Genomic DNA, 25000 nt, shown 5'->3' on the forward strand with positions numbered 1-25000 from the left:
GGTCAGGTTAACTTCTCATTAGAAATCATCAGCTGTTGACAAAGTCTGACTTTTCACTTTAGGAAAATGAACATAAATATTGTGGAAATAAAATGGAAACTGAGCACTTGCACGGTGAAATGTCCACAGTCTGCAATGTCATTTTAAAAAATTGTAGTTTTGGTAGTTCTGGTTTTCAGAAGTAGAGAACTCTGAAACTGGTTATCTGAAATATGAAAAACTACTCAATGCTTTGCACAAATTGATTACAGCTGAAACAAAGATTATCCTCTGACCTTTTGTGGGATCTGAGCGAGGCCTGAGGCTATCATGTTTGCCTTCTCCTTGGTGATGTTTTTGATCATGGATCCTAAAGTGAAGATCACAATGCCATCATCTCCAGAACTCTGCACAAATTCCTCCAGATCCTGCAACAAGTCGAATATTATCCCACTGCCAGCCAACCAGCTGTTTTTGCATTTTTGTTCAACATTTTGATGGCTTCACTGCTCCTGGCAGGAATATTCTGTGATGTAATGATTAATCAGATGGTAATAGTTGAGTGTCCTTACCTCTGGTAAAGGTTTAGCAGGTCTGCAGTGGATCCCACCAACATATTTGAAGTTGGGGAGGAAAGGACGAGGGAATTCAAAATCCCAGTAAGTTCGAATTAACCAGATGTCTGCTTTACTCATCAACTCACAGGCACTGGTGGGAGTTCCTGTTGCAATGCATGAGTAATGGACATCAACATATCACTAATAGTTTATGCAAGGCATCATATTTTCTTAATCACAAAATTTCAAAACACTGTGCTTGTATTATTAGCAAATTTTAAATAGTTTTATAATCAGTGCTTCATGCCTCTTTGCTCACCTTGACATCAGAGTAATATCTGTCTAATACGTTCCAAAAAGTGTGATCAGTCACGATATCGTGGAAAGTGTAGAAGAGAAAGTTCCACACTCTCTCTGAGAAGTCCATCTTATCTGTGAGTTTGCTCATAGCACCGGGAACAAAGGATGGTGGAGCAGGCATCTGACCACAATGCCTCTCCCAGTTATTAACTAAGAAACAGCGAAAGGACAAGATGAGTGGGATCCCTAAAATATCTGCTACTAAGTCACTGCCAGCTTTGACTGGGTCAGCCAAGAGAAGGTCGTAATTTCCCTCTTTCAACTTCTTCATGATGACTTCTGATTTCACCACACCGTCCAAATACTGGATAGAAATCTGAAGGTGTGTGTTCACATATTTAAAGATTCTGGTGAAGATCTCCCAGTAGTTCATATAATCAAACTCGTATAAGGCGAATTGGAGGAACTCTTCTAGAAACTCTTCTAAAGCCTCCAACGAGAAAGAGGCATTAAAGGGCTCATAGCGAAAGCGGGCAGGTTCATTGGTGTTCATGTACATTGACGAGCTCGGAATCAGTACAGTCACCTGGTGCCCCTGTCAACCAGCGTCTCCAGAACAGGCTTCATGTTTATCCAGTGGCTGCCATCGGTGTACCACACCAAAATATTTCCTCCATCTGCACTCCATGTCGCACAAAGTACCAGCAGGATGCAGGCAGAGAGACGCAGCTCCATGGTGTCTGAATGTTAGCAGGAAAACCAGGTGTGATCTGATCCTCTGGTGAAAGTATTTAGGAAAGATAATTATTAACTCAGTAAATCTGAACTCTGACTCATATCTGTCTGTGCTATCACAATGGGTTAAAAGGTAGTGATCGCAAAGTTCACTGTACTGAAGGAACAAGACTGATTTCTAACCTGTACCAGTACCCTAGGGTGGATGCAGATGACCCAGGTCTCCTGGGTATTTGTCTGTCTGCCTAAGGTTCCAGGGGGCATTATTAATTAAGTATATTTTGTGACACATCCACAACATAACAGGATTGTTGTGTGTAGCACTGCTGTATGGCACTTCAGCTCACCTCATTATATACTAGAGATGGCACGATACCACTTTTTTTATGTCCGATACCGATATCATAAATTTGGATATCTGCCGATACCGATATGAATCCGATAGTGTATTTTTTAATCAATAAAACAGTTTTTTTTTAAAATATCTTGCTGCATTTTGTATAAGTTCATACTCAAGTTTTAAAAAAACAAAGCACTTAAGGTATTCTGTTATTTCTGTATGCAAAAATACACTGCACCCAAAATATTTCATAGTTCAGCAATACTGATCAATCTAATAAACTTGAACCTACTCCATCCTCCCTATTCTGGTATTTTGAAGAGTACTTAGCAGAAATATTAAAAAAACCTAACTAATAGGGTTGCCAACTCCCAGCAAAAAAAAAAAAAAAAAAAATAGGGAACCACCCCCACCCTCCACCTCGTGATGCTTAATCGACGTAATCAACTTTAATTTAATGCACGTGTTTAAAAAGAAATGCACAAAAATCTATTATTTCTCTACAATAATTAATAGATTCAACATCTGTCTTCAGCAGAATTGCAGACTGCACAGATGGTACCTTCCCAAAGGAAAAAGTAGTACCTAGTAGCTTACTAGGGTATATATTAGACTTAATAGTTACTATATACAGTAATGGACTTCTATACATTTTACGAAAGATTAAACTTTGGGTGTAAGATTCAGATAATTATTTATTAAAAGCTAGACATTTTAAATGAGAATAAGAAAGAAACGTATTTCTTTGTACCCCCCTTTTCCCTGTTAATGCCCTGCCCCTCTGGCTAAACTTTGCTAGACCCGCCCCTGCACAGTTACCAGCTGTCAGCTACGTAGAAAAGGATCCTGGTGTAAAAAAGTAATAATAGATAAATTCTAACGACAGCATATCAAGGTTAAACGTGCTGCTGTTGTATAGCCGCTGGTTTCCTCTTTCTGGTGCAAAGTGGGCCAAAAACAAACAAGAGAGAAGGACTCGCGACAGAAAAGCCAATCAGCTGATCATTAATCAGTTTCACGATTGAAGTAGCAACAGAAGAGGGAGAGAGAAGAGGCAGTCGCTCCATATATCAGTTGTTAAGCTTAACGTGGGAATGCGTTACAAACATTCAGAGATGAACTTACACACTTGCTTTACTTCTCGCTGGGATAACTTTCTCGGAGATGAAATGCTGGTTTGGTAGAGGATCCAAATGCTCAACCAGACCGCCGACAGGTCTCGCACACCACAGCCGCTCTATCACGTGACGCATACTGCTCCGACGTGCTAAGGTTATGAGCTGAGTTACGCCATGTCGCAAGTTTTGTGAGGTGCTTTTGTGATAGTTAGTGGACCCGATATCCGATCCAGTAATTTAGGTCAGTATCGGACGGATACGTAATATCAGATCGATCCATCCCTATTACTTTAACTCTTGTACACATGTGCTTTATTTCAGAACTTGTTGGTGTGGAAACACACATGATGAGGATGATGGGATGAAGCTAACGAGACCAGTGCAGCTCTGCTTAGAGCCTGTGTGACAACACCTTACTTGTCCAGATTTTCAGGTGTTAAATGTGCAAATGATTCACATAAAACCATCTGGATATCTTTTTTTTTTAAAACCAGAACCATAGAAGAACAAAGTATGTCACACCTGAAGATGTTGCTATGCCAGGTTGTGAACATGCCATTTCAGATGGGGTTTTTTGTTGTTGTTGCCCTGTTCTTTAAAATGTTGTTTTCTATTTATGATATATTCAAAGGATATGATATATTCAATAGGATCCACCGAGAAATATTGCAGCCTATAGAAATTCACAGCAACAGGTATTGAATCCCAATAATCAGACCCCTATGAACAGCACATGGGGACTGCAGGGATTCCCTTTGTCTCTTTAGATTAATCAATGAAAGATTTTTAAAACACTTAATTACAGAGTTGTTCCTTTCAGTAACTTCATAAGGCATTATTACCCCCCACCCCACAGCTGTTTAAAAATAAATAAATATTGGAGTATTTTCAACACCCTGCTGGACACCAAGTTTGTGAATGGTGTTACTCGAGATTGAGGCAGCGCAGGAGTTTGAAATTGATAATCTAGGTGCAACTATTAAAAATGTGAATGTTTCAAGAGGGAAGTCACCTAGGATTTTCAAATACACGCATAGGTGTATCTATTAAAATGTTGGACGAATTTGAATCCCAGTGCCCTTAACGTTGAGGTCAGAGGTTAGGTGTTGTCAAAAAATGTCACCTTTACAAACTTCTGAGCTGTTCGATTAGATGAGATACTATACACTACCGGGTGTTCTAAAACACCACTGGTTTTACAACACCACAATTTTTCAATTTTTTTACTGAAAATTATGCAGTTTAATGTCTCATTGCACTCTGAAATGAAAGCATAGTACAAATAAGTCAAAAAAGAAATCATGGAATACATTTATAGACCCAAATGTATTCTAAACTTTGGTCTCATCAAACTAGCCACCTTTGGCAGATATAACACTCCCGTTGCATTCTCCCTACAAGAGAAATAGTGGTGATACATAAAGAATATGATGATGGGAAACTCAACATACATGAAAGAAAGTCTCATGCTGGTAACAAATATTGCCCCGGCCCAACACTCACAGCACCTGTTCCAGATGTTATTCAGCCTTCCTTTTTGCCTTTCCTTTCCTGACACAGCACCTGTGCAGGCAGAAACTGCAGGTCTTGATGAAGATGAATATGATGAGTAGATCTACGGTGAGGAAGAAGCCCAGGACATCCAGGCTGTGATACTGGTACCAGGTGAGCTCATGGGCCTGGACCCTCAAGTGCTTGGCCCCTTTGTTTCTCAGTGTGAACTCGATCCAGAATACTGCCTCTTCCAGAGCACTCATGGGTCTGTCGTGGTGGATGCTGGACAGCCGCATAGCATTTTCTTTGTACCTGTGAATGTGTATACAAATGAGAAAAAAACTGTAAAAATGAATATTATCCTGTATTAATAAAAAAACCTTGAGACCATAAAAACTCTAGAAATTGTTTACATAGGTCATTAAAGTTCAGCTCAGCAGGGCTTTCTTGTGTTAGCTGGCTCCAAGAAAAATGGTTTAAGGTAGAGTATTCATGTTTCATACTCTGAGCCTGCTCCATTTTTTTTCTTTAAAGCCTGTTTTCAGTGCCTAATTTAAAGTGCACATAGTTCAGAGAACTCACGATTTGTCATTGATGACTGTGTTGACTGCATCTCTAAGGTCCTCAGCTGTGATGAAGTTCAAATTGAGAATAACTGCAGTTCCTTTTTCCTTCATATGGATCATGTTGTCTGGCTGGTCACCAAACATGGGTATGCCACCATGGGAACACCGTGGTAGATGGCTTCATAAATCCCGTTTGTGCCTCCGTGAGTGATGAAAGCTCTAGTTTTAGGGTGACCTAACATATGCCAAATAACCGTGTAACATTGAAAGTTAGTTTTCTACATGTGGACAACAGGAGGATTTTAATTACCAGAATAACTGCTTTGAGCTGAGATTGATTTGCAGATTTTATAATTTACATGCATTTAACTAATCTTTAGTGCAACCTCTTCGAGAAAAAGAACTAACCAGAGTAGATTTACACAGGGTGCAATATGTAATCAAGATCACATCTGTTGGAAAAGTAAATAATTTATCACATTTCCTTGTGTTAATAAACAGAATGCTCACAACCTGCATTTAATGTTGAATGCACGTTTAATTTATGTTATTGCACTTTTAAGAACTTCTGTGGTTGGTAGCAGGTTTACGTACCCAGGAGGTCATTCTGAGGGATCCAGTCATATATTCTAATGTTGGCACTCAAGGCTTCTGGTTTTTCTCCTTTGTACCTCCACAGCACCTATAAAAATAACACGTCTTAGCTTGCATGTTTTTTTTCTGTGGTAGTATACTTACAGCCCAACTTTAAGTAATATATCACAAATATTATTACTTCTATTTCCTGAAGAAAATGCAGTGTGAATGCTGATAGTTGAATGTTTTGAGCTGGAATGTCATGATTGTTGAATGTTCAGTTAAAAATGTTGAATGAGCTGAAGAAGAGAATTTTTCACCTGAAATAAAAGTGCAAAACTGTTGAAAGATGACACAGAAGAAGTTTCAAAATGAAAGTAGCTAAACATGTTTAAATACACATTAGAAAAGCTGAGTAATGACAAAAGAAAATTTAGAGTCAGAAAACATCTGAATGAATATTGAAATCTGATATTCTTTAAATGACTTGGAAGTACATATGTGAAGTGTCAAAAAGAAAAACTTGAATCAGAACTAATCTGGATGAGTGTTGACAGCTTATATTCCTTAAATTGGTAGAAGAGTGGAATTATTTTTTTAAATGCCTAAACCCAAGAATTACAAATGAAAAAAATGAATATTTGAAGAACATCTGCTGACTGTGTGTGTGTGTGTGTGTGTGTGTGTGTGTGTCAGAGTAAAAACAGAGATATTAGATGAGGTTAGATGAGTTTAAATGTGGGAGAATCCACTAGTCGCTGCAGTAAAGGCCTGGCAATGCATTAAAAAGGAGGTAACCCACTGTCTTGTGATCTCCTTGAGTTCAAGACTTCAGGCTGTCATTGTCAGCAAAGGGTTTTCATTAGAAATGAACATTTTATTTTAATTTTTATTCATTGTAATTTGTCCAATTATTTTTGAGCCCCTGAAATGAAGGGATTGTGTGTGTTTTTTTTAAAAATGCTTTAGTTCCTCACATTTTCATGCAATGTATTTGGTCAACCCACTGAAATACAGCTGAAAGTCTGCACTACAATGGCATCTGAGTTATTGTATTTCAAATTCATTGTGGTAATGTACAAAACCAAAATTAGAAAAAGATGTCTCTGTCCAAATATTTATAGACCTAACTGTATATTGAAGGGTCAGGTTAACTTCTCATTAGAAATCATCAGCTGTTGACAAAGTTTGATAATTTTGATACTCTGTATTAGAAAAATGAACATAAATATTGTAGAAGTAACATGGAAACTGAGCACTGGCATGCTGAAATGTCCACAGTCTGCAATGTCGTTTTAAAAAATTGTAGTTTTGGTAGTTCTGGTTTTCAGAAGTAGAGAACTCTGAAACTGGTTATCTGAAATATGAAAAACTACTCAATGCTTTGCTCAAATTGATTACAGCTGAAACAAAGATTATCCTCTGACCTTTTGTGGGATCTGAGCGAGGCCTGAGGCTATCATGTTTGCCTTCTCCTTGGTGATGTTGTTGATCATGGATCCTAAAGTGAAGATCACAATGCCATCATCTCCAGAACTCTGCACAAATTCCTCCAGATCCTGTAACAAGTCGAATATCATCCCACTGCCAGCCAACCCGCTGTTTTTGCATTTTTGTTCAACATTTTGATGGCTTCACTGCTCCTGGCAGGAATATTCTGTGATGTAATGATTAATCAGATGGTAATAGTTGAGTGTCCTTACCTCTGGTAAAAGTTTAGCAGGTCTGCAGTGGATCCCACCAACATATTTGAAGTTGGGGAGGAAAGGACGAGGGAATTCAAAATCCCAGTAGGTTCGAATTAACCAGATGTCTGCTTTACTCATCAACTCACAGGCACTGGTGGGAGTTCCTGTTGCAATGCATGAGTAATGGACATCAACATATCACTAATAGTTTATGCAAGGCATCATATTTTCTTAATCAGAAAATTTTAAAATACTGTGTTTACATTATTAGCAAATTTTAAAAAAAGTTTTAAATCAGTGCTTCATGCCTATTTTCTCACCTTTGACATCAGAGTAATATCTGTCTAATACGTTCCAAAAAGTGTGATCAATCACGATGTCTTGAAGAGCGTAGAAGAGAAAGTTCCACACTCTCTCTGAGAAGTCCATCTTATCTGTGAGTTTGCTCATAGCACCGGGAACAAAGGATGGTGGAGCAGGCATCTGACCACAATGCCTCTCCCAGTTATTAGCTATAGAGAAGCGCAAGGAGAAGACGAGTGGGATCCCCAAAATATCTGCTACTAAGTCACTGCCAGGGTTGATTGGGTCAGCCAAGAGAAGGTCATAATTTCCCTCTTTCAACTTCTTCATGATGACTTCTGATTTCACCACACCGTCCAAATACTGAATATTGTACTGAAGGTTTGTCTTTGCAATGTTAATGAATCTGATGTAGATCTCCCAGTAGTTCATATAATCAATCTCGTATATGGAGAATTGGAGGAACTCTTCTAGAAACTTCTCTATAGTCTCCAATGAGAAAGAGGCGTTGAAGGGCTCATAGTGAAAGCGGGCAGGTTCATTGGTGTTCATGTACATTGACGAGCTCGGAATCAGTACAGTCACCTGGTGTCCCCTGTCAACCAGCGTCTCCAGAACAGGCTTCATGTTTATCCAGTGGCTGCCATCGGTGTACCACACCAAAATATTTCCTCCATCTGCACTCCATGTCGCACAAAGTACCAGCAGGATGCAGGCAGAGAGACGCAGCTCCATGGTGTCTGAATGTCAGCAGGTAAACTACCTGTGGTCTGATTCTTTGGTGAAAGTATATCAGGAAAGATAATTATTAACTCAATAAATCTGAACTCTGACTCATATCTGTCTGTGCTATCACAATGGGTTAAAAGGTAGTGATAGTAAAGTTGACTGTACTGAAGAAACAAGACTGATTTCTAACCTGTGCCAGTACCCTAGGGTGGCTGCGGATGACCCAGGTCTTTCTCTGTCTGCCTCTGGTTCCAGGAGGCATTATTAATTAAGTATAATATTAAGTATATCTTGTGACACATGCACAACACAGCAGGATTGTTGATGTGTGTAGGACTGCTGTATGACACTTCAGCTCACCTCATTATATACTCTACCTTTAACTCTTGTGCCCATGGGCTTTATGTCAGAACTTGTTGGTGTGGAAAAAGATTTCTGAAGTTTGATTTTTGTTTTTAATCAGTTTGCAATGAAAACATATGTTTGCCTTTGCAGTGTTACACCATTCATGGTTTGGAGTTATCCAGAGTGACGATCAACTCGAGTCTGGAAGTTGTATACGACACCTTTGTTAAACCTGAAAATGAAGTCATTGACTATAACACCAGGTAATGTGATAATATACTCCTCATCTTTCTCTGTGCACTACATAAACTATACCAACACGCTCTGTCATTACAGAAGTGTGGCAGCAGTCTGAAAATTGTTCTGTATAATGAAAATTTAGTCAACATCAAGTGCAAGGTTTAGCCAGTAGTTTAAAGATGGTTAGGTTTTGCTTAATAATGCATATGATGCAGCTCTGCTTAGAGCCCGTGTGACACCTTACTTGGCCAGATTTTCAGGTGTTAGTGAGGAGGATGTGAAGGGTCACCATGGTTCTCTAAGAGTAAATGTTGAATCCAGGAGACCTTGTTGAGCTTCATAAATGCTGACACGATTCTGATTGGACACTGCCTGGAAACAGACCTCTGTTTACTCAAGGTGACTTCTTAACTTCCTTTTTTAAAATGTATTCTTTTTTTCTTTTCTCAAGTTTTTCGCAGCTTATTTCACATCTTCCAGTTGCAGTCCTTAATAGACTTTAATGTGCAAATAATTGATACAAAATCATCTGGATGTCTTTTTAAAACCAGAACCATCAAAGAAGTTTGTAAAACAAAGTACAACACATCTGATTGGTTGTGAACATACCATCTGAGACCTTTTTGTTTGTTGTTACACTTATTTTTTAAATGTTATGTTTTCTATTTATCATATACTCAAAGTACTCAACAGGATTCGCCTAGAAATATTGCAGCTTATTCAAGTTCAGGGCAACGGGTATTGAATCCCAATAATCAGACCCCTATGAGCAGCACATGGGGACTGCAGGGATTCCCTTTGTCTCTTTAGATTAATCAATGAAAGACTTTTAAAACACTTAGTTACAGAGTTGTTCCTTTCAATAACTTCATAAGGCATTTATACCCCCCAGGCTGTTTTAAAAAAAAAAAAATATTGAGGTATTTTCGACACCCTGCTGGACAGGCAGCGTGGACACCAAGTTTGTGAATGGAGTAACTTAAGATTGAGGCAATGTAGGAGTTTGAAATTGATACCCTAGGTGCAGCTATTAAAAATGTGAATGTTTGAATCCCAATGACTTTGACCTTGAGGTGATAGTCAAATGTCAGATTTTCTAAAATCTTGTAAATGCAATAATTCAAGAGGGAAGTCACCTAGGATTTTCAAATACATCCATAAGTGTATCTATTAAAAATGTTGGACGAATTTGAATCCCAGTGCCATCAGCATTAAGGTCAGAGGTCAGCTGTTGTTAAAATAAATAAATTTTAGCTATACAAACTTCTGAGGCATTTGATTTGATGAGATACTATACACTACCGGGTCTTCTTAAAAAACTACCAGTTTTAGAAAACCCCAGTTTTTCCAGTTTTTTAATGAAAATTATGCAGTTTAATGTCTCATTGCACTCTGAAATAAAAGGATGGTACAAATAAACAATCGGAGTCAAAAAGGAATAAATTATTAGACCCAAATGTTTTCTAAACTTTTGACTCATCAAAGTAGCCACGTTTGGGAGATATAGCAGCTGAACACACCTATTGCATTCTTTCTACAGTACAAATCAAATATTCTTCAGAATGTTCTTCCCATATTTGTTGCACAAGTTCCCATAAATGTGTGGAACTTGTAGGTTGCTTTGCTTTCACTCTTCAGGCCAGTTCATTGCAAACCAGCTTGATGGGGTTTAAGTCTGGAGGCTGTGCTGGCCACTCCATGTTTCCGAGCTTACCATCTTGTTTCTTTTTTCCTGAGGTAGTTTTGGCATAGCTTGGACCTATGTTTTGGGTCATTATCTTGCTGTAGGATGAACCCCTGACCAACTAGGCGCATACCAGAGGGTACTGCATGGTGCTGCAGAATGTTGTGGTAGCCGTTTTGGTAAAAATTCCTGCATGATGAACCCAATTTCAAATCAATTTTCATCAATCCATTATACTTTCTTCCAGTCTTCAGTAGTCCAATGGTGGTGGCCCAGGCAAGCCTCTTTACTAAGATTTCAGAATAAGACAATGGCTTTCTTGCTGCAACTCGTCCTGTCAAACGTGCAGCTCGAAGTCTTCTCTTCACATTTGCAACTGAGACTTACAGCTTAATAGTGGTCGTAGTAAGTGTTTGAACACATGTCTAGTATGAGCCTATCAGCTGTTAACTCTCAGAAACCTGTCTTCTGATTCAGTTGTGGCTTTGGGTCTGCTAGACCTCTTTCTGTCAGTTTGCTCCAGTTTCTGAGTGCCTTTTGATGGTAAAGGAAACTGTACTCACTGACATCTTGACTTTCTTTGCAACTTCTCTGTAGGAAAGACCTGCACTTTGAAGTGTTATGATGGTCTGTCCCACTTCCATTGTTAATTGCCTTTTTCTCACCAATTTTTTAGAAACTCAGTACTTTCTGCAGCACGAAACTGTTCAGGTGATGCTCACGAGGGTGTGGTATCACAGTGTGTTCCAACAGTGACAGACAGGGTAGTTGTAATTCAGAAAAGTTGGAACACCTGTAGCTTTCAAGGCTTGATCAACCTCCACTGCTCTAGAACAGCTTTAACTTGTTAACCCATTTTGTGTTCCCTGAAAAAGGCCTTTTTGTATAATTCTGAAATGGACGTTATTTATTTTATTATTATTATTATTATTATTATTATCAAATTATATATATATATATTTTTTTTTTTTTTTTTTTTTTTTCTGGCAGTTCAACAGTTACCTTTGTACCATTTCAAGCTATTCATTAAATTTGAACAACATAAATTGCAATAAATAACAGAAAAATTGGGGTATTCTAAAACTTTTGAACGGTAATGTATTTTAAACACATAATTGACAGAGACCAACAGATATTGAAACTACATCATGGTCTGGTTGTCTTGTATACCCTGAATTTAATTTTTTGCATGACATTTGGACAAAAGGGTCCAAATGTCATAATACAGTAATCTCACTTTATTTCGCTCTGATGTCCTCCTAAAGGATTTTATTTTGACCATCTTAATTGCACTACAGTGGTCCCTCATTTATCGCCGTAGTTAGATTCTAAAAATAACCCGCGATACATGAAATCCGGGAAGTAACCAACTTTATTTTTTACCGTTATAGATGTTTTAAGGCTGTAAAACCCTTCACTACACACTTTATACACTTTTCTCAGACAGGCACGAACATTTTCACTTTTATTTCTTGTTTAAACACTCTCAAACTTAAAACCTTCGTAGACAAATAAGTCCAGTGTTATAGAATGAAACGCATCTGCAGGTGCCTCTGACGGCGCAAAATGTTTCGTCGACAATGTTGTTTGTTTGGGAGAAAACTTACAAACGTACAGTACAGCACTTCACACACTGCTAGAGATCGAAGATTTATGTAAATTTGACAAGCTGAACACATTCTCTACTGGACAGGAGACATGGCACAAGATTGATTGACAATGGTCTACAGCCAATCAGGATGCAGAAGACAATGCGCTAATTAAAAAAAAAGAAAAAGGAAAAAAAAAGCCTGCAACATTGCACAGAAAAAAATCTGCGAAACAGCGAGGCCGCGAAAGGTGAACCGCATTATAGCGAAGGATCACTGTATTTGTAATTATCCGAACAAAACTTTTATCTAAAGCTTTCACCACTAGGTGGCAGCACATTACTGGAAAGTCTTAATATAATATTGCTACCAACCCCTCTCTTGGCGTAGAAAGAGAGTCACCATTTGCCCTGACTTAAGCAAATCACATACAGCAATTGTTTTTGTATGAAGTTTCCCACAAAAAGCTACCTTAGCAAACAAATATCAACTGGTAGGAACAGGTAGCAGTCTAAAAAAAATCTTATTATTCAAGGATCATTGATTCATTTTAATCTTGAAGAGCTGTGTGCAGTGATGGAAAGCTGCTCCAATGTTATTTTCTTCTGAACTGAGCATGGTGTCGTTCTGGGAGAATCTAGTGGTGACGACGGGGCCACCACTGGGACAGCAAACAGTCCCATTAAAGGGACTGTTTGCTGCAAGATTCACTGGTTGCTTCTCCATATTCTGTAGCTATAGTTCATGTTGAAAGTAAAACAGTAATTTATCAAGTTCTAACCAATAAGAAAAGCTTGAGATATCTTCCTGTTTACTGCAGCTGCTCCACGGGATGGTGGTGGATACATCGGTAGTCTTTCCCCACCGTCTGGGCCCCCCTCACAAACTGACCCTGAACAAGCTCACAGCTGAATACCTCAGAAGGATCATTCAAGAGAGTGGTGGGTTACCACCATGCAAATGGTTTATCCGTTATTATAATATCATTACATTCCAAATAAAGATGACTTATTAATATGACTTATAACATTGAATGCCACAGACTCGTGCAGCAGATATCAGATTTATTTCTGAAGATGTTGATTTCAATTGCATTGAATTTTTAAAAAATGATTCCCCCCCCCCTTAGTTTGTGGTCATGACACTGCAGAAGATGCTACTGCCTGTATGGAGCTGATGCTGTGGAAAGTGAAAGAAGATGGAAAATTGAAAAAATGATGAAAATAAAATTATTCCTGTACAATTCATATGGGGGGAGGGGGAACAAATACTAGCTGTGATTCAAATGTATTTGTGTAAACCTCTTTCAGGACATGGAGGGCAGTTTGGTTTGTTAATGTGATTTATGTTAATGAGTTCTGTATGTAAAAGTTCAATTTGGAGCCCATCTTCCATATTTGTATAAATGTTGACCACATGTAGTGCCAAGAGGACCTAAAGTGGTGACTTTTCATGAGTATTACTCAAGTAAAGGCATAGAATGAATTTTGTGAGTTTTCTTCTCGGGGGGGGGGAAGCAAAATTCAACAATCAATCAGCATTCGGTTTTTAAAGTGAGATTAATTTCAGGTACACTTCTGCAAACTGGTACACCTGTCTTCAGTTAAAGTAATTAGTGGTGATACATAAAGAATAAAATGATGGGAAACTCAACATACATGAAAGAAAGTCTCATGTAGGTAACAAATATTGCCCCGGCCCAACATTCACAGCACCTGTTTCAGATGTTATTCAGCTTTCCTTTTTGCCTTTCCTTTCCTGACACAGCACCTGTGCAGGCAGAAACTGCAGGTCTTGATGAAGATGAATATGATGAGTAGAACCATAGTGAGGACGAAGCCCAGGACATCCAGGCTGTGATACTGGTACCAGGTGAGCTCATGGGCCTGGACCCTCAAGTGCTTGGCCCCTTTGTTTCTCAGTGTGAACTCGATCCAGAATACTGCCTCTTCCAGAGCACTCATGGGTCTGTCGTGGTGGATGCTGGACAGCCGCATAGCATTTTCTTTGTACCTGTGAATGTGTATACAAATGAGAAAAAAAATTGTAAAAATGAATATTATCCTGTATTAATAAAAAAAACCTTGAGACCATAAAAACTCTAGAAAATTGTTTACATAGGTCATTAAAGTTCAGCTCAGCAGGGCTTTCTTGTGTTAGCTGGCTCCAAGAAAAATGGTTTAAGGTAGAGTATTCATGTTTCATACTCTGAGCCTGCTCCATTTTTTTTCTTTAAAGCCTGTTTTCAGTGCCTAATTTAAAGTGCACATAGTTCAGAGAACTCACGATTTGTCATTGATGACTGTGTTGACTGCATCTCTAAGGTCCTCAGCTGTGATGAAGTTCAAATTGAGAATAACTGCAGTTCCTTTTTCCTTCATATGGATCATGTTGTCTGGCTGGTCACCAAACATGGGTATGCCCACCATGGGAACACCGTGGTAGATGGCTTCATAAATCCCGTTTGTGCCTCCGTGAGTGATGAAAGCTCTAGTTTTAGGGTGACCTAACATATGCCAAATAACCGTGTAACATTGAAAGTTAGTTTTCTACATGTGGACAACAGGAGGATTTTAATTACCCAGAATAACTGCTTTGAGCTGAGATTGATTTGCAGATTTTATAATTTACATGCATTTAACTAATCTTTAGTGCAACCTCTTCGAGAAAAAGAACTAACCAGAGTAGATTTACACAGGGTGCAATATGTAATCAAGATCACATCTGTTGGAAAAGTAAATAATTTATCACATTTCCTTGTGTTAATAAACAGAATGCTCACAACCTGCATTTAATGTTGAATGCACGTTTAATTTATGTTATTGCACTTTTAAGAACTTCTGTGGTTGGTAGCAGGTTTACGTACCCAGGAGGTCATTCTGAGGGATCCAGTCATATATTCTAATGTTGGCACTCAAGGCTTCTGGTTTTTCTCCTTTGTACCTCCACAGCACCTATAAAAATAACACGTCTTAGCTTGCATGTTTTTTTTCTGTGGTAGTATACTTACAGCCCAACTTTAAGTAATATATCACAAAATATTATTACTTCTATTTCCTGAAGAAAATGCAGTGTGAATGCTGATAGTTGAATGTTTTGAGCTGGAATGTCATGATTGTTGAATGTTCAGTTAAAAATGTTGAATGAGCTGAAGAAGAGAATTTTTCACCTGAAAATAAAAGTGCAAAACTGTTGAAAGATGACACAGAAGAAGTTTCAAAATGAAAGTAGCTAAACATGTTTAAAATACACATTAGAAAAGCTGAGTAATGACAAAAGAAAATTTAGAGTCAGAAAACATCTGAATGAATATTGAAATCTGATATTCTTTAAATGACTTGGAAGTACATATGTGAAGTGTCAAAAAGAAAAACTTGAATCAGAACTAATCTGGATGAGTGTTGACAGCTTATATTCCTTAAATTGGTAGAAGAGTGGAATTATTTTTTTAAATGCCTAAACCCAAGAATTACAAATGAAAAAAAATGAATATTTGAAGAACATCTGCTGACTGTGTGTGTGTGTGTGTGTGTGTGTGTGTGTGTCAGAGTAAAAACAGAGATATTAGATGAGGTTAGATGAGTTTAAATGTGGGAGAATCCACTAGTCGCTGCAGTAAAGGCCTGGCAATGCATTAAAAAGGAGGTAACCCACTGTCTTGTGATCTCCTTGAGTTCAAGACTTCAGGCTGTCATTGTCAGCAAAGGGTTTTCATTAGAAATGAACATTTTATTTTAATTTTTATTCATTGTAATTTGTCCAATTATTTTTGAGCCCCTGAAATGAAGGGATTGTGTGTGTTTTTTTTAAAAATGCTTTAGTTCCTCACATTTTCATGCAATGTATTTGGTCAACCCACTGAAATACAGCTGAAAGTCTGCACTACAATGGCATCTGAGTTATTGTATTTCAAATTCATTGTGGTAATGTACAAAACCAAAATTAGAAAAAAGATGTCTCTGTCCAAATATTTATAGACCTAACTGTATATTGAAGGGTCAGGTTAACTTCTCATTAGAAATCATCAGCTGTTGACAAAGTTTGATAATTTTGATACTCTGTATTAGAAAAATGAACATAAATATTGTAGAAGTAACATGGAAACTGAGCACTGGCATGCTGAAATGTCCACAGTCTGCAATGTCGTTTTAAAAAATTGTAGTTTTGGTAGTTCTGGTTTTCAGAAGTAGAGAACTCTGAAACTGGTTATCTGAAATATGAAAAACTACTCAATGCTTTGCTCAAATTGATTACAGCTGAAACAAAGATTATCCTCTGACCTTTTGTGGGATCTGAGCGAGGCCTGAGGCTATCATGTTTGCCTTCTCCTTGGTGATGTTGTTGATCATGGATCCTAAAGTGAAGATCACAATGCCATCATCTCCAGAACTCTGCACAAATTCCTCCAGATCCTGTAACAAGTCGAATATCATCCCACTGCCAGCCAACCCGCTGTTTTTGCATTTTTGTTCAACATTTTGATGGCTTCACTGCTCCTGGCAGGAATATTCTGTGATGTAATGATTAATCAGATGGTAATAGTTGAGTGTCCTTACCTCTGGTAAAAGTTTAGCAGGTCTGCAGTGGATCCCACCAACATATTTGAAGTTGGGGAGGAAAGGACGAGGGAATTCAAAATCCCAGTAGGTTCGAATTAACCAGATGTCTGCTTTACTCATCAACTCACAGGCACTGGTGGGAGTTCCTGTTGCAATGCATGAGTAATGGACATTAATGTATCACCAATAGTTTATGTAAGGCATCATATTTTCTTAATCAGAAAATTTTAAAATACTGTGTTTACATTATTAGCAAATTTTAAAAAAAGTTTTAAATCAGTGCTTCATGCCTATTTTCTCACCTTTGACATCAGAGTAATATCTGTCTAATACGTTCCAAAAAGTGTGATCAATCACGATGTCTTGAAGAGCGTAGAAGAGAAAGTTCCACACTCTCTCTGAGAAGTCCATCTTATCTGTGAGTTTGCTCATAGCACCGGGAACAAAGGATGGTGGAGCAGGCATCTGACCACAATGCCTCTCCCAGTTATTAGCTATAGAGAAGCGCAAGGAGAAGACGAGTGGGATCCCCAAAATATCTGCTACTAAGTCACTGCCAGGGTTGATTGGGTCAGCCAAGAGAAGGTCATAATTTCCCTCTTTCAACTTCTTCATGATGACTTCTGATTTCACCACACCGTCCAAATACTGAATATTGTACTGAAGGTTTGTCTTTGCAATGTTAATGAATCTGATGTAGATCTCCCAGTAGTTCATATAATCAATCTCGTATATGGAGAATTGGAGGAACTCTTCTAGAAACTTCTCTATAGTCTCCAATGAGAAAGAGGCGTTGAAGGGCTCATAGTGAAAGCGGGCAGGTTCATTGGTGTTCATGTACATTGACGAGCTCGGAATCAGTACAGTCACCTGGTGTCCCCTGTCAACCAGCGTCTCCAGAACAGGCTTCATGTTTATCCAGTGGCTGCCATCGGTGTACCACACCAAAATATTTCCTCCATCTGCACTCCATGTCGCACAAAGTACCAGCAGGATGCAGGCAGAGAGACGCAGCTCCATGGTGTCTGAATGTCAGCAGGTAAACTACCTGTGGTCTGATTCTTTGGTGAAAGTATATCAGGAAAGATAATTATTAACTCAATAAATCTGAACTCTGACTCATATCTGTGTGTGCTATCACAATGGGTTAAAAGGTAGTGATAGTAAAGTTGACTGTACTGAAGAAACAAGACTGATTTCTAACCTGTGCCAGTACCCTAGGGTGGCTGCGGATGACCCAGGTCTTTCTCTGTCTGCCTCTGGTTCCAGGAGGCATTATTAATTAAGTATAATATTAAGTATATCTTGTGACACATGCACAACACAGCAGGATTGTTGATGTGTGTAGGACTGCTGTATGACACTTCAGCTCACCTCATTATATACTCTACCTTTAACTCTTGTGCCCATGGGCTTTATGTCAGAACTTGTTGGTGTGGAAAAAGATTTCTGAAGTTTGATTTTTGTTTTTAATCAGTTTGCAATGAAAACATATGTTTGCCTTTGCAGTGTTACACCATTCATGGTTTGGAGTTATCCAGAGTGACGGTCAACTCGAGTCTGGAAGTTGTATACGACACCTTTGTTAAACCTGAAAATGAAGTCATTGACTATAACACCAGGTAATGTGATAATATACTCCTCATCTTTCTCTGTGCACTACATAAACTATACCAACACGCTCTGTCATTACAGAAGTGTGGCAGCAGTCTGAAAATTGTTCTGTATAATGAAAATTTAGTCAACATCAAGTGCAAGGTTTAGCCAGTAGTTTAAAGATGGTTAGGTTTTGCTTAATAATGCATATGATGCAGCTCTGCTTAGAGCCCGTGTGACACCTTACTTGGCCAGATTTTCAGGTGTTAGTGAGGAGGATGTGAAGGGTCACCATGGTTCTCTAAGAGTAAATGTTGAATCCAGGAGACCTTGTTGAGCTTCATAAATGCTGACACGATTCTGATTGGACACTGCCTGGAAACAGACCTCTGTTTACTCAAGGTGACTTCTTAACTTCCTTTTTTAAAATGTATTCTTTTTTTCTTTTCTCAAGTTTTTCGCAGCTTATTTCACATCTTCCAGTTGCAGTCCTTAATAGACTTTAATGTGCAAATAATTGATACAAAATCATCTGGATGTCTTTTTAAAACCAGAACCATCAAAGAAGTTTGTAAAACAAAGTACAACACATCTGATTGGTTGTGAACATACCATCTGAGACCTTTTTGTTTGTTGTTACACTTATTTTTTTAAATGTTATGTTTTCTATTTATCATATACTCAAAGTACTCAACAGGATTCGCCTAGAAATATTGCAGCTTATTCAAGTTCAGGGCAACGGGTATTGAATCCCAATAATCAGACCCCTATGAGCAGCACATGGGGACTGCAGGGATTCCCTTTGTCTCTTTAGATTAATCAATGAAAGACTTTTAAAACACTTAGTTACAGAGTTGTTCCTTTCAATAACTTCATAAGGCATTTATACCCCCCAGGCTGTTTAAAAAAAAAAAATATTGAGGTATTTTCGACACCCTGCTGGACAGGCAGCGTGGACACCAAGTTTGTGAATGGAGTAACTTAAGATTGAGGCAATGTAGGAGTTTGAAATTGATACCCTAGGTGCAGCTATTAAAAATGTGAATGTTTGAATCCCAATGACTTTGACCTTGAGGTGATAGTCAAATGTCAGATTTTCTAAAAATCTTGTAAATGCAATAATTCAAGAGGGAAGTCACCTAGGATTTTCAAATACATCCATAAGTGTATCTATTAAAAATGTTGGACGAATTGAATCCCAGTGCCTCAGCATTAAGGTCAGAGGTCAGCTGTTGTTAAAATAAATAAATTTTAGCTATACAAACTTCTGAGGCATTTGATTTGATGAGATACTATACACTACCGGGTCTTCTTAAAAAACTACCAGTTTTAGAAAACCCCAGTTTTTCCAGTTTTTTAATGAAAATTATGCAGTTTAATGTCTCATTGCACTCTGAAATAAAAGGATGGTACAAATAAACAATCGGAGTCAAAAAAGGAATAAATTATTAGACCCAAATGTTTTCTAAACTTTTGACTCATCAAAGTAGCCACGTTTGGGAGATATAGCAGCTGAACACACCTATTGCATTCTTTCTACAGTACAAATCAAATATTCTTCAGAATGTTCTTCCCATATTTGTTGCACAAGTTCCCATAAATGTGTGGAACTTGTAGGTTGCTTTGCTTTCACTCTTCAGGCCAGTTCATTGCAAACCAGCTTGATGGGGTTTAAGTCTGGAGGCTGTGCTGGCCACTCCATGTTTCCAGCTTACCATCTTGTTTCTTTTTTCCTGAGGTAGTTTTGGCATAGCTTGGACCTATGTTTTGGGTCATTATCTTGCTGTAGGATGAACCCCTGACCAACTAGGCGCATACCAGAGGGTACTGCATGGTGCTGCAGAATGTTGTGGTAGCCGTTTTGGTAAAAATTCCTGCATGATGAACCCAATTTCAAATCAATTTTCATCAATCCATTATACTTTCTTCCAGTCTTCAGTAGTCCAATGGTGGTGGCCCAGGCAAGCCTCTTTACTAAGATTTCAGAATAAGACAATGGCTTTCTTGCTGCAACTCGTCCTGTCAAACGTGCAGCTCGAAGTCTTCTCTTCACATTTGCAACTGAGACTTACAGCTTAATAGTGGTCGTAGTAAGTGTTTGAACACATGTCTAGTATGAGCCTATCAGCTGTTAACTCTCAGAAACCTGTCTTCTGATTCAGTTGTGGCTTTGGGTCTGCTAGACCTCTTTCTGTCAGTTTGCTCCAGTTTCTGAGTGCCTTTTGATGGTAAAGGAAACTGTACTCACTGACATCTTGACTTTCTTTGCAACTTCTCTGTAGGAAAGACCTGCACTTTGAAGTGTTATGATGGTCTGTCCCACTTCCATTGTTAATTGCCTTTTTCTCACCAATTTTTTAGAAACTCAGTACTTTCTGCAGCACGAAACTGTTCAGGTGATGCTCACGAGGGTGTGGTATCACAGTGTGTTCCAACAGTGACAGACAGGGTAGTTGTAATTCAGAAAAGTTGGAACACCTGTAGCTTTCAAGGCTTGATCAACCTCCACTGCTCTAGAACAGCTTTAACTTGTTAACCCATTTTGTGTTCCCTGAAAAAGGCCTTTTTGTATAATTCTGAAATGGACGTTATTTATTTTATTATTATTATTATTATTATTATTATCATTATATATATTTTTTTTTTTTTTTTTTTTCTGGCAGTTCAACAGTTACCTTTGTACCATTTCAAGCTATTCATTAATTTGAACAACATAAATTGCAATAATAACAGAAAAATGGGGTATTCTAAAACTTTTGAACGGTAATGTATTTTAAACACATAATTGACAGAGACCAACAGATATTGAAACTACATCATGGTCTGGTTGTCTTGTATACCCTGAATTTAATTTTTTGCATGACATTTGGACAAAAGGGTCCAAATGTCATAATACAGTAATCTCACTTTATTTCGCTCGATGTCCTCCTAAAGGATTTTATTTTGACCATCTTAATTGCACTACAGTGGTCCCTCATTTATCGCCGTAGTTAGATTCTAAAAATAACCCGCGATACATGAAATCCGGGAAGTAACCAACTTTATTTTTTACTTATAGATGTTTTAAGGCTGTAAAACCCTTCACTACACACTTTATACACTTTTCTCAGACAGGCACAAACATTTTCACTTTTATTTCTTGTTTAAACACTCTCAAACTTAAAACCTTCGTAGACAAATAAGTCCAGTGTTATAGAATGAAACCAAATCTCTGATGGCGCAAAATGTTTCGTTGACAATGTTGTTTGTTTGGGAGAAAACTTACAAACGTACAGTACAGCACTTCACACACTGCTAGAGATCGAAGATTTATGTAAATTTGACAAGCTGAACACATTCTCTACTGGACAGGAGACATGGCACAAGATTGGCTGTAGACCATTGTCAGTCAATCAGGATGCAGAAGACAATGCGCTATTAAAAAAAAAAAAGCCTGCAACGTTGCACAGGAAAAAAATCTGCGAAACAGCGAGGTGAACCGCATTATAGCGAGGGACCACTGTATTTGTAATTACCTGAACAAAACTTTTATCTAAAGCTTTCACCACTAGGTGGCAGCACATTACTGGAAAGTCTTAATATAATATTGCTACCAACCCCTCTCTTGGCGTAGAAAGAGAGTCACCATTTGCCCTGACTTAAGCAAATCACATACAGCAATTGTTTTTGTATGAAGTTTCCCACAAAAAGCTACCTTAGCAAACAAATATCAACTGGTAGGAACAGGTAGCAGTCTAAAAAAAAAAATCTTATTATTCAAGGATCATTGATTCATTTTAATCTTGAAGAGCTGTGTGCAGTGATGGAAAGCTGCTCCAATGTTATTTTCTTCTGAACTGGGTGTCGTTCTGGGAGAATCTAGTGGTGACGACGGGGCCACCACTGGGACAGCAAACAGTCCCATTAAAGGGACTGTTTGCTGCAAGATTCACTGGTTGCTTCTCCATATTCTGTAGCTATAGTTCATGTTGAAAGTAAAACAGTAATTTATCAAGTTCTAACCAATAGGAAGATATCTCAAGCTTTTCTTGTTTACTGCAGCTGCTCCACGGGATGGTGGTGGATACATCGGTAGTCTTTCCCCACCGTCTGGGCCCCCCTCACAAACTGACCCTGAACAAGCTCACAGCTGAATACCTCAGAAGGATCATTCAAGAGAGTGGTGGGTTACCACCATGCAAATGGTTTATCCGTTATTATAATATCATTACATTCCAAATAAAGATGACTTATTAATATGACTTATAACATTGAATGCCACAGACTCGTGCAGCAGATATCAGATTTATTTCTGAAGATGTTGATTTCAATTGCATTGAAATTTTAAAAAATGATTTTATTTTTTTTCCCCCTTAGTTTGTGGTCATGACACTGCAGAAGATGCTACTGCCTGTATGGAGCTGATGCTGTGGAAAGTGAAAGAAGATGGAAAATTGAAAAAATGATGAAAATAAAATTATTCCTGTACAATTCATATGGGGGGAGGGGGAACAAATACTAGCTGTGATTCAAATGTATTTGTGTAAACCTCTTTCAGGACATGGAGGGCAGTTTGGTTTGTTAATGTGATTTATGTTAATGAGTTCTGTATGTAAAAGTTCAATTTGGAGCCCATCTTCCATATTTGTATAAATGTTGACCACATGTAGTGCCAAGAGGACCTAAAGTGGTGACTTTTCATGAGTATTACTCAAGTAAAGGCATAGAATGAATTTTGAGTTTTCTTCTCGGGGAGGGGGGGGGGAAGCAAAATTCAACAACCAATCAGCATTCGGTTTTTAAAGTGAGATTAATTTCAGGTACACTTCTGCAAACTGGTACACCTGTCTTCAGTTAAAGTAATTAGTGGTGATACATAAAGAATAAAATGATGGGAAACTCAACATACATGAAAGAAAGTCTCATGCTGGTAACAAATATTGCCCCGGCCCAACACTCACAGCACCTGTTCCAGATGTTATTCAGCTTTCCTTTTTGCCTTTCCTTTCCTGACACAGCACCTGTGCAGGCAGAAACTGCAGGTCTTGATGAAGATGAATATGATGAGTAGAACCATAGTGAGGACGAAGCCCAGGACATCCAGGCTGTGATACTGGTACCAGGTGAGCTCATGGGCCTGGACCCTCAAGTGCTTGGCCCCTTTGTTTCTCAGTGTGAACTCGATCCAGAATACTGCCTCTTCCAGAGCACTCATGGGTCTGTCGTGGTGGATGCTGGACAGCCGCATAGCATTTTCTTTGTACCTGTGAATGTGTTTATAAATGATGTTTACACAGGTCATTAAAGTTCGGCTCAGCAGGGCTTTCTTGTGTTAGCTGACTCCAAGGAAAAATGGTTAAAGGTAGATGCTTCACGTTTCATACTCTAAGCCTGCTCCATTTTTTCCTTTTTAAGCCTGTTTTCAGTGCCTAATTCAAAGTGCACATAGTTCAGAGAACTCACGATTTATCATTGATGACTGTGTTGATTACGTCTCTAAGGTCCTCAGCTGTGATGAAGTTCAAATTGAGAATAACTGCAGCTCCTTTTTCCTTCATATGGACCATGTTGTCTGGCTGGTCACCAAATATGGGTATGCCCACCATGGGAACCCCGTGGTAGATGGCTTCATAAATCCCATTTGTGCCTCCGTGAGTGATGAAAGCTCTAGTTTTAGGGTGACCTAACAAATAACCGTGTAATACTGAAAGTTAGTTTTCACATGTGAAAAACAAGAATTTCAGTAACCCGGAATAAGTGCTTTGAGCCAAGATTGATTTGCACGTTCTAATACTTATGTGCATTCAACTAATCTTTAGTGCAACATCTTGGGGAAAAAGAACTAACCAGAGTAGTTTGCACAAGGAGCCATATATGTAATCAAGATCACATCTGTTAGGAAAGTATAATTTATCAATTTTCCTTGTGTCAATAAACAGAATGCTCACAACCTGCATTTAACGTTGAATGCACGTTTAATGTATGTTATTGCACTTTTAAGAAAGTCTGTGGTTGGTAGCAGGTTTACGTACCCAGGAGGTCATTCTGAGGGATCCAGTCATATATTCTAGTGTTGGCGCTCAAGGTTTCTGGTTTTTCTCCTCTGTACCTCCACAGCACCTATAAAAGGTAACATATTTCTTAGCTTACATGTTTTTTTTTCTGTGGTAGTATACTTACAGCCCAACTTTAAGTAATCTATCACAAAGTATTATGGAAAAACTAGAGAATACATTTCCTAAAGAAAATGCAGTGTGAATGCTGATAGTTTAATGTTTTGAGCTGAAATGTAATGATTGCTGAATGTTATGATTGCTGAATGTTAAGTTAAAAATGTTGAATGAGCTGAAGAAGAGAATTTTTCACCTGAAAATAAAAGTGCAAAACTGTTTGTGTGTGTGTTTGTCAGTGTATGTCTCTGTGTGTGTGTGTGCCAGAGTAAAAATAGAGATAAATGAGGTTAGATGAGTTTAAGTGTGGGAGAATCCACTACAGACAGGTAAATAGTTTCATATCTGATCATCCAGTCAGAAAAGATGATTCTAAACTCGATCAACTGACTCCAACTGCCCAGATTTGAACCACCTGTCTGCTGAAGAGAAATCCTCCAATGAACAACAAGC

At 38.4% G+C, this 25000-nt stretch overlaps 1 protein-coding gene, 1 long non-coding RNA gene and 2 pseudogenes across 2 annotated transcripts in view; 1 reads left to right on the forward strand and 3 right to left on the reverse strand.

The window, feature by feature from the left end:
- Window positions 1-248: 248 nt before the first annotated feature.
- Window positions 249-3096, reverse strand: LOC109201009 (UDP-glucuronosyltransferase 2A2-like; annotated as a pseudogene).
- A 1140-nt stretch (window positions 3097-4236) lies between these two features.
- Window positions 4237-8436, reverse strand: LOC109201008 (UDP-glucuronosyltransferase 2A2-like; annotated as a pseudogene).
- Window positions 8437-12812: 4376 nt separating this feature from the next.
- LOC109201007 (uncharacterized) overlaps window positions 12813-25000 on the reverse strand; it is an 18780-nt gene continuing 6592 nt past the window's right edge. Inside the window, 9 exon segments of the mRNA XM_025904858.1 lie at window positions 12813-14256; window positions 14530-14749; window positions 15110-15197; window positions 16524-16655; window positions 16800-16948; window positions 17105-17831; window positions 23344-23641; window positions 23841-24060; window positions 24410-24497. Coding sequence (XP_025760643.1) covers window positions 13950-14256; window positions 14530-14749; window positions 15110-15197; window positions 16524-16655; window positions 16800-16948; window positions 17105-17831; window positions 23344-23641; window positions 23841-24060; window positions 24410-24497 — 2229 coding nt within the window. The 3' untranslated portion in view covers window positions 12813-13949.
- Window positions 18029-23281, forward strand: LOC109201011 (uncharacterized). The gene is made up of 4 exons (XR_002061047.2): window positions 18029-18043; window positions 18312-18800; window positions 22440-22560; window positions 22755-23281. It is a non-coding gene; the product is annotated as an uncharacterized LOC109201011 (long non-coding RNA).

The sequence above is a fragment of the Oreochromis niloticus genome, unplaced genomic scaffold (assembly GCF_001858045.2).
Source record: "Oreochromis niloticus isolate F11D_XX unplaced genomic scaffold, O_niloticus_UMD_NMBU tig00007387_pilon, whole genome shotgun sequence".
Classification (NCBI taxonomy): domain Eukaryota; kingdom Metazoa; phylum Chordata; class Actinopteri; order Cichliformes; family Cichlidae; genus Oreochromis; species Oreochromis niloticus.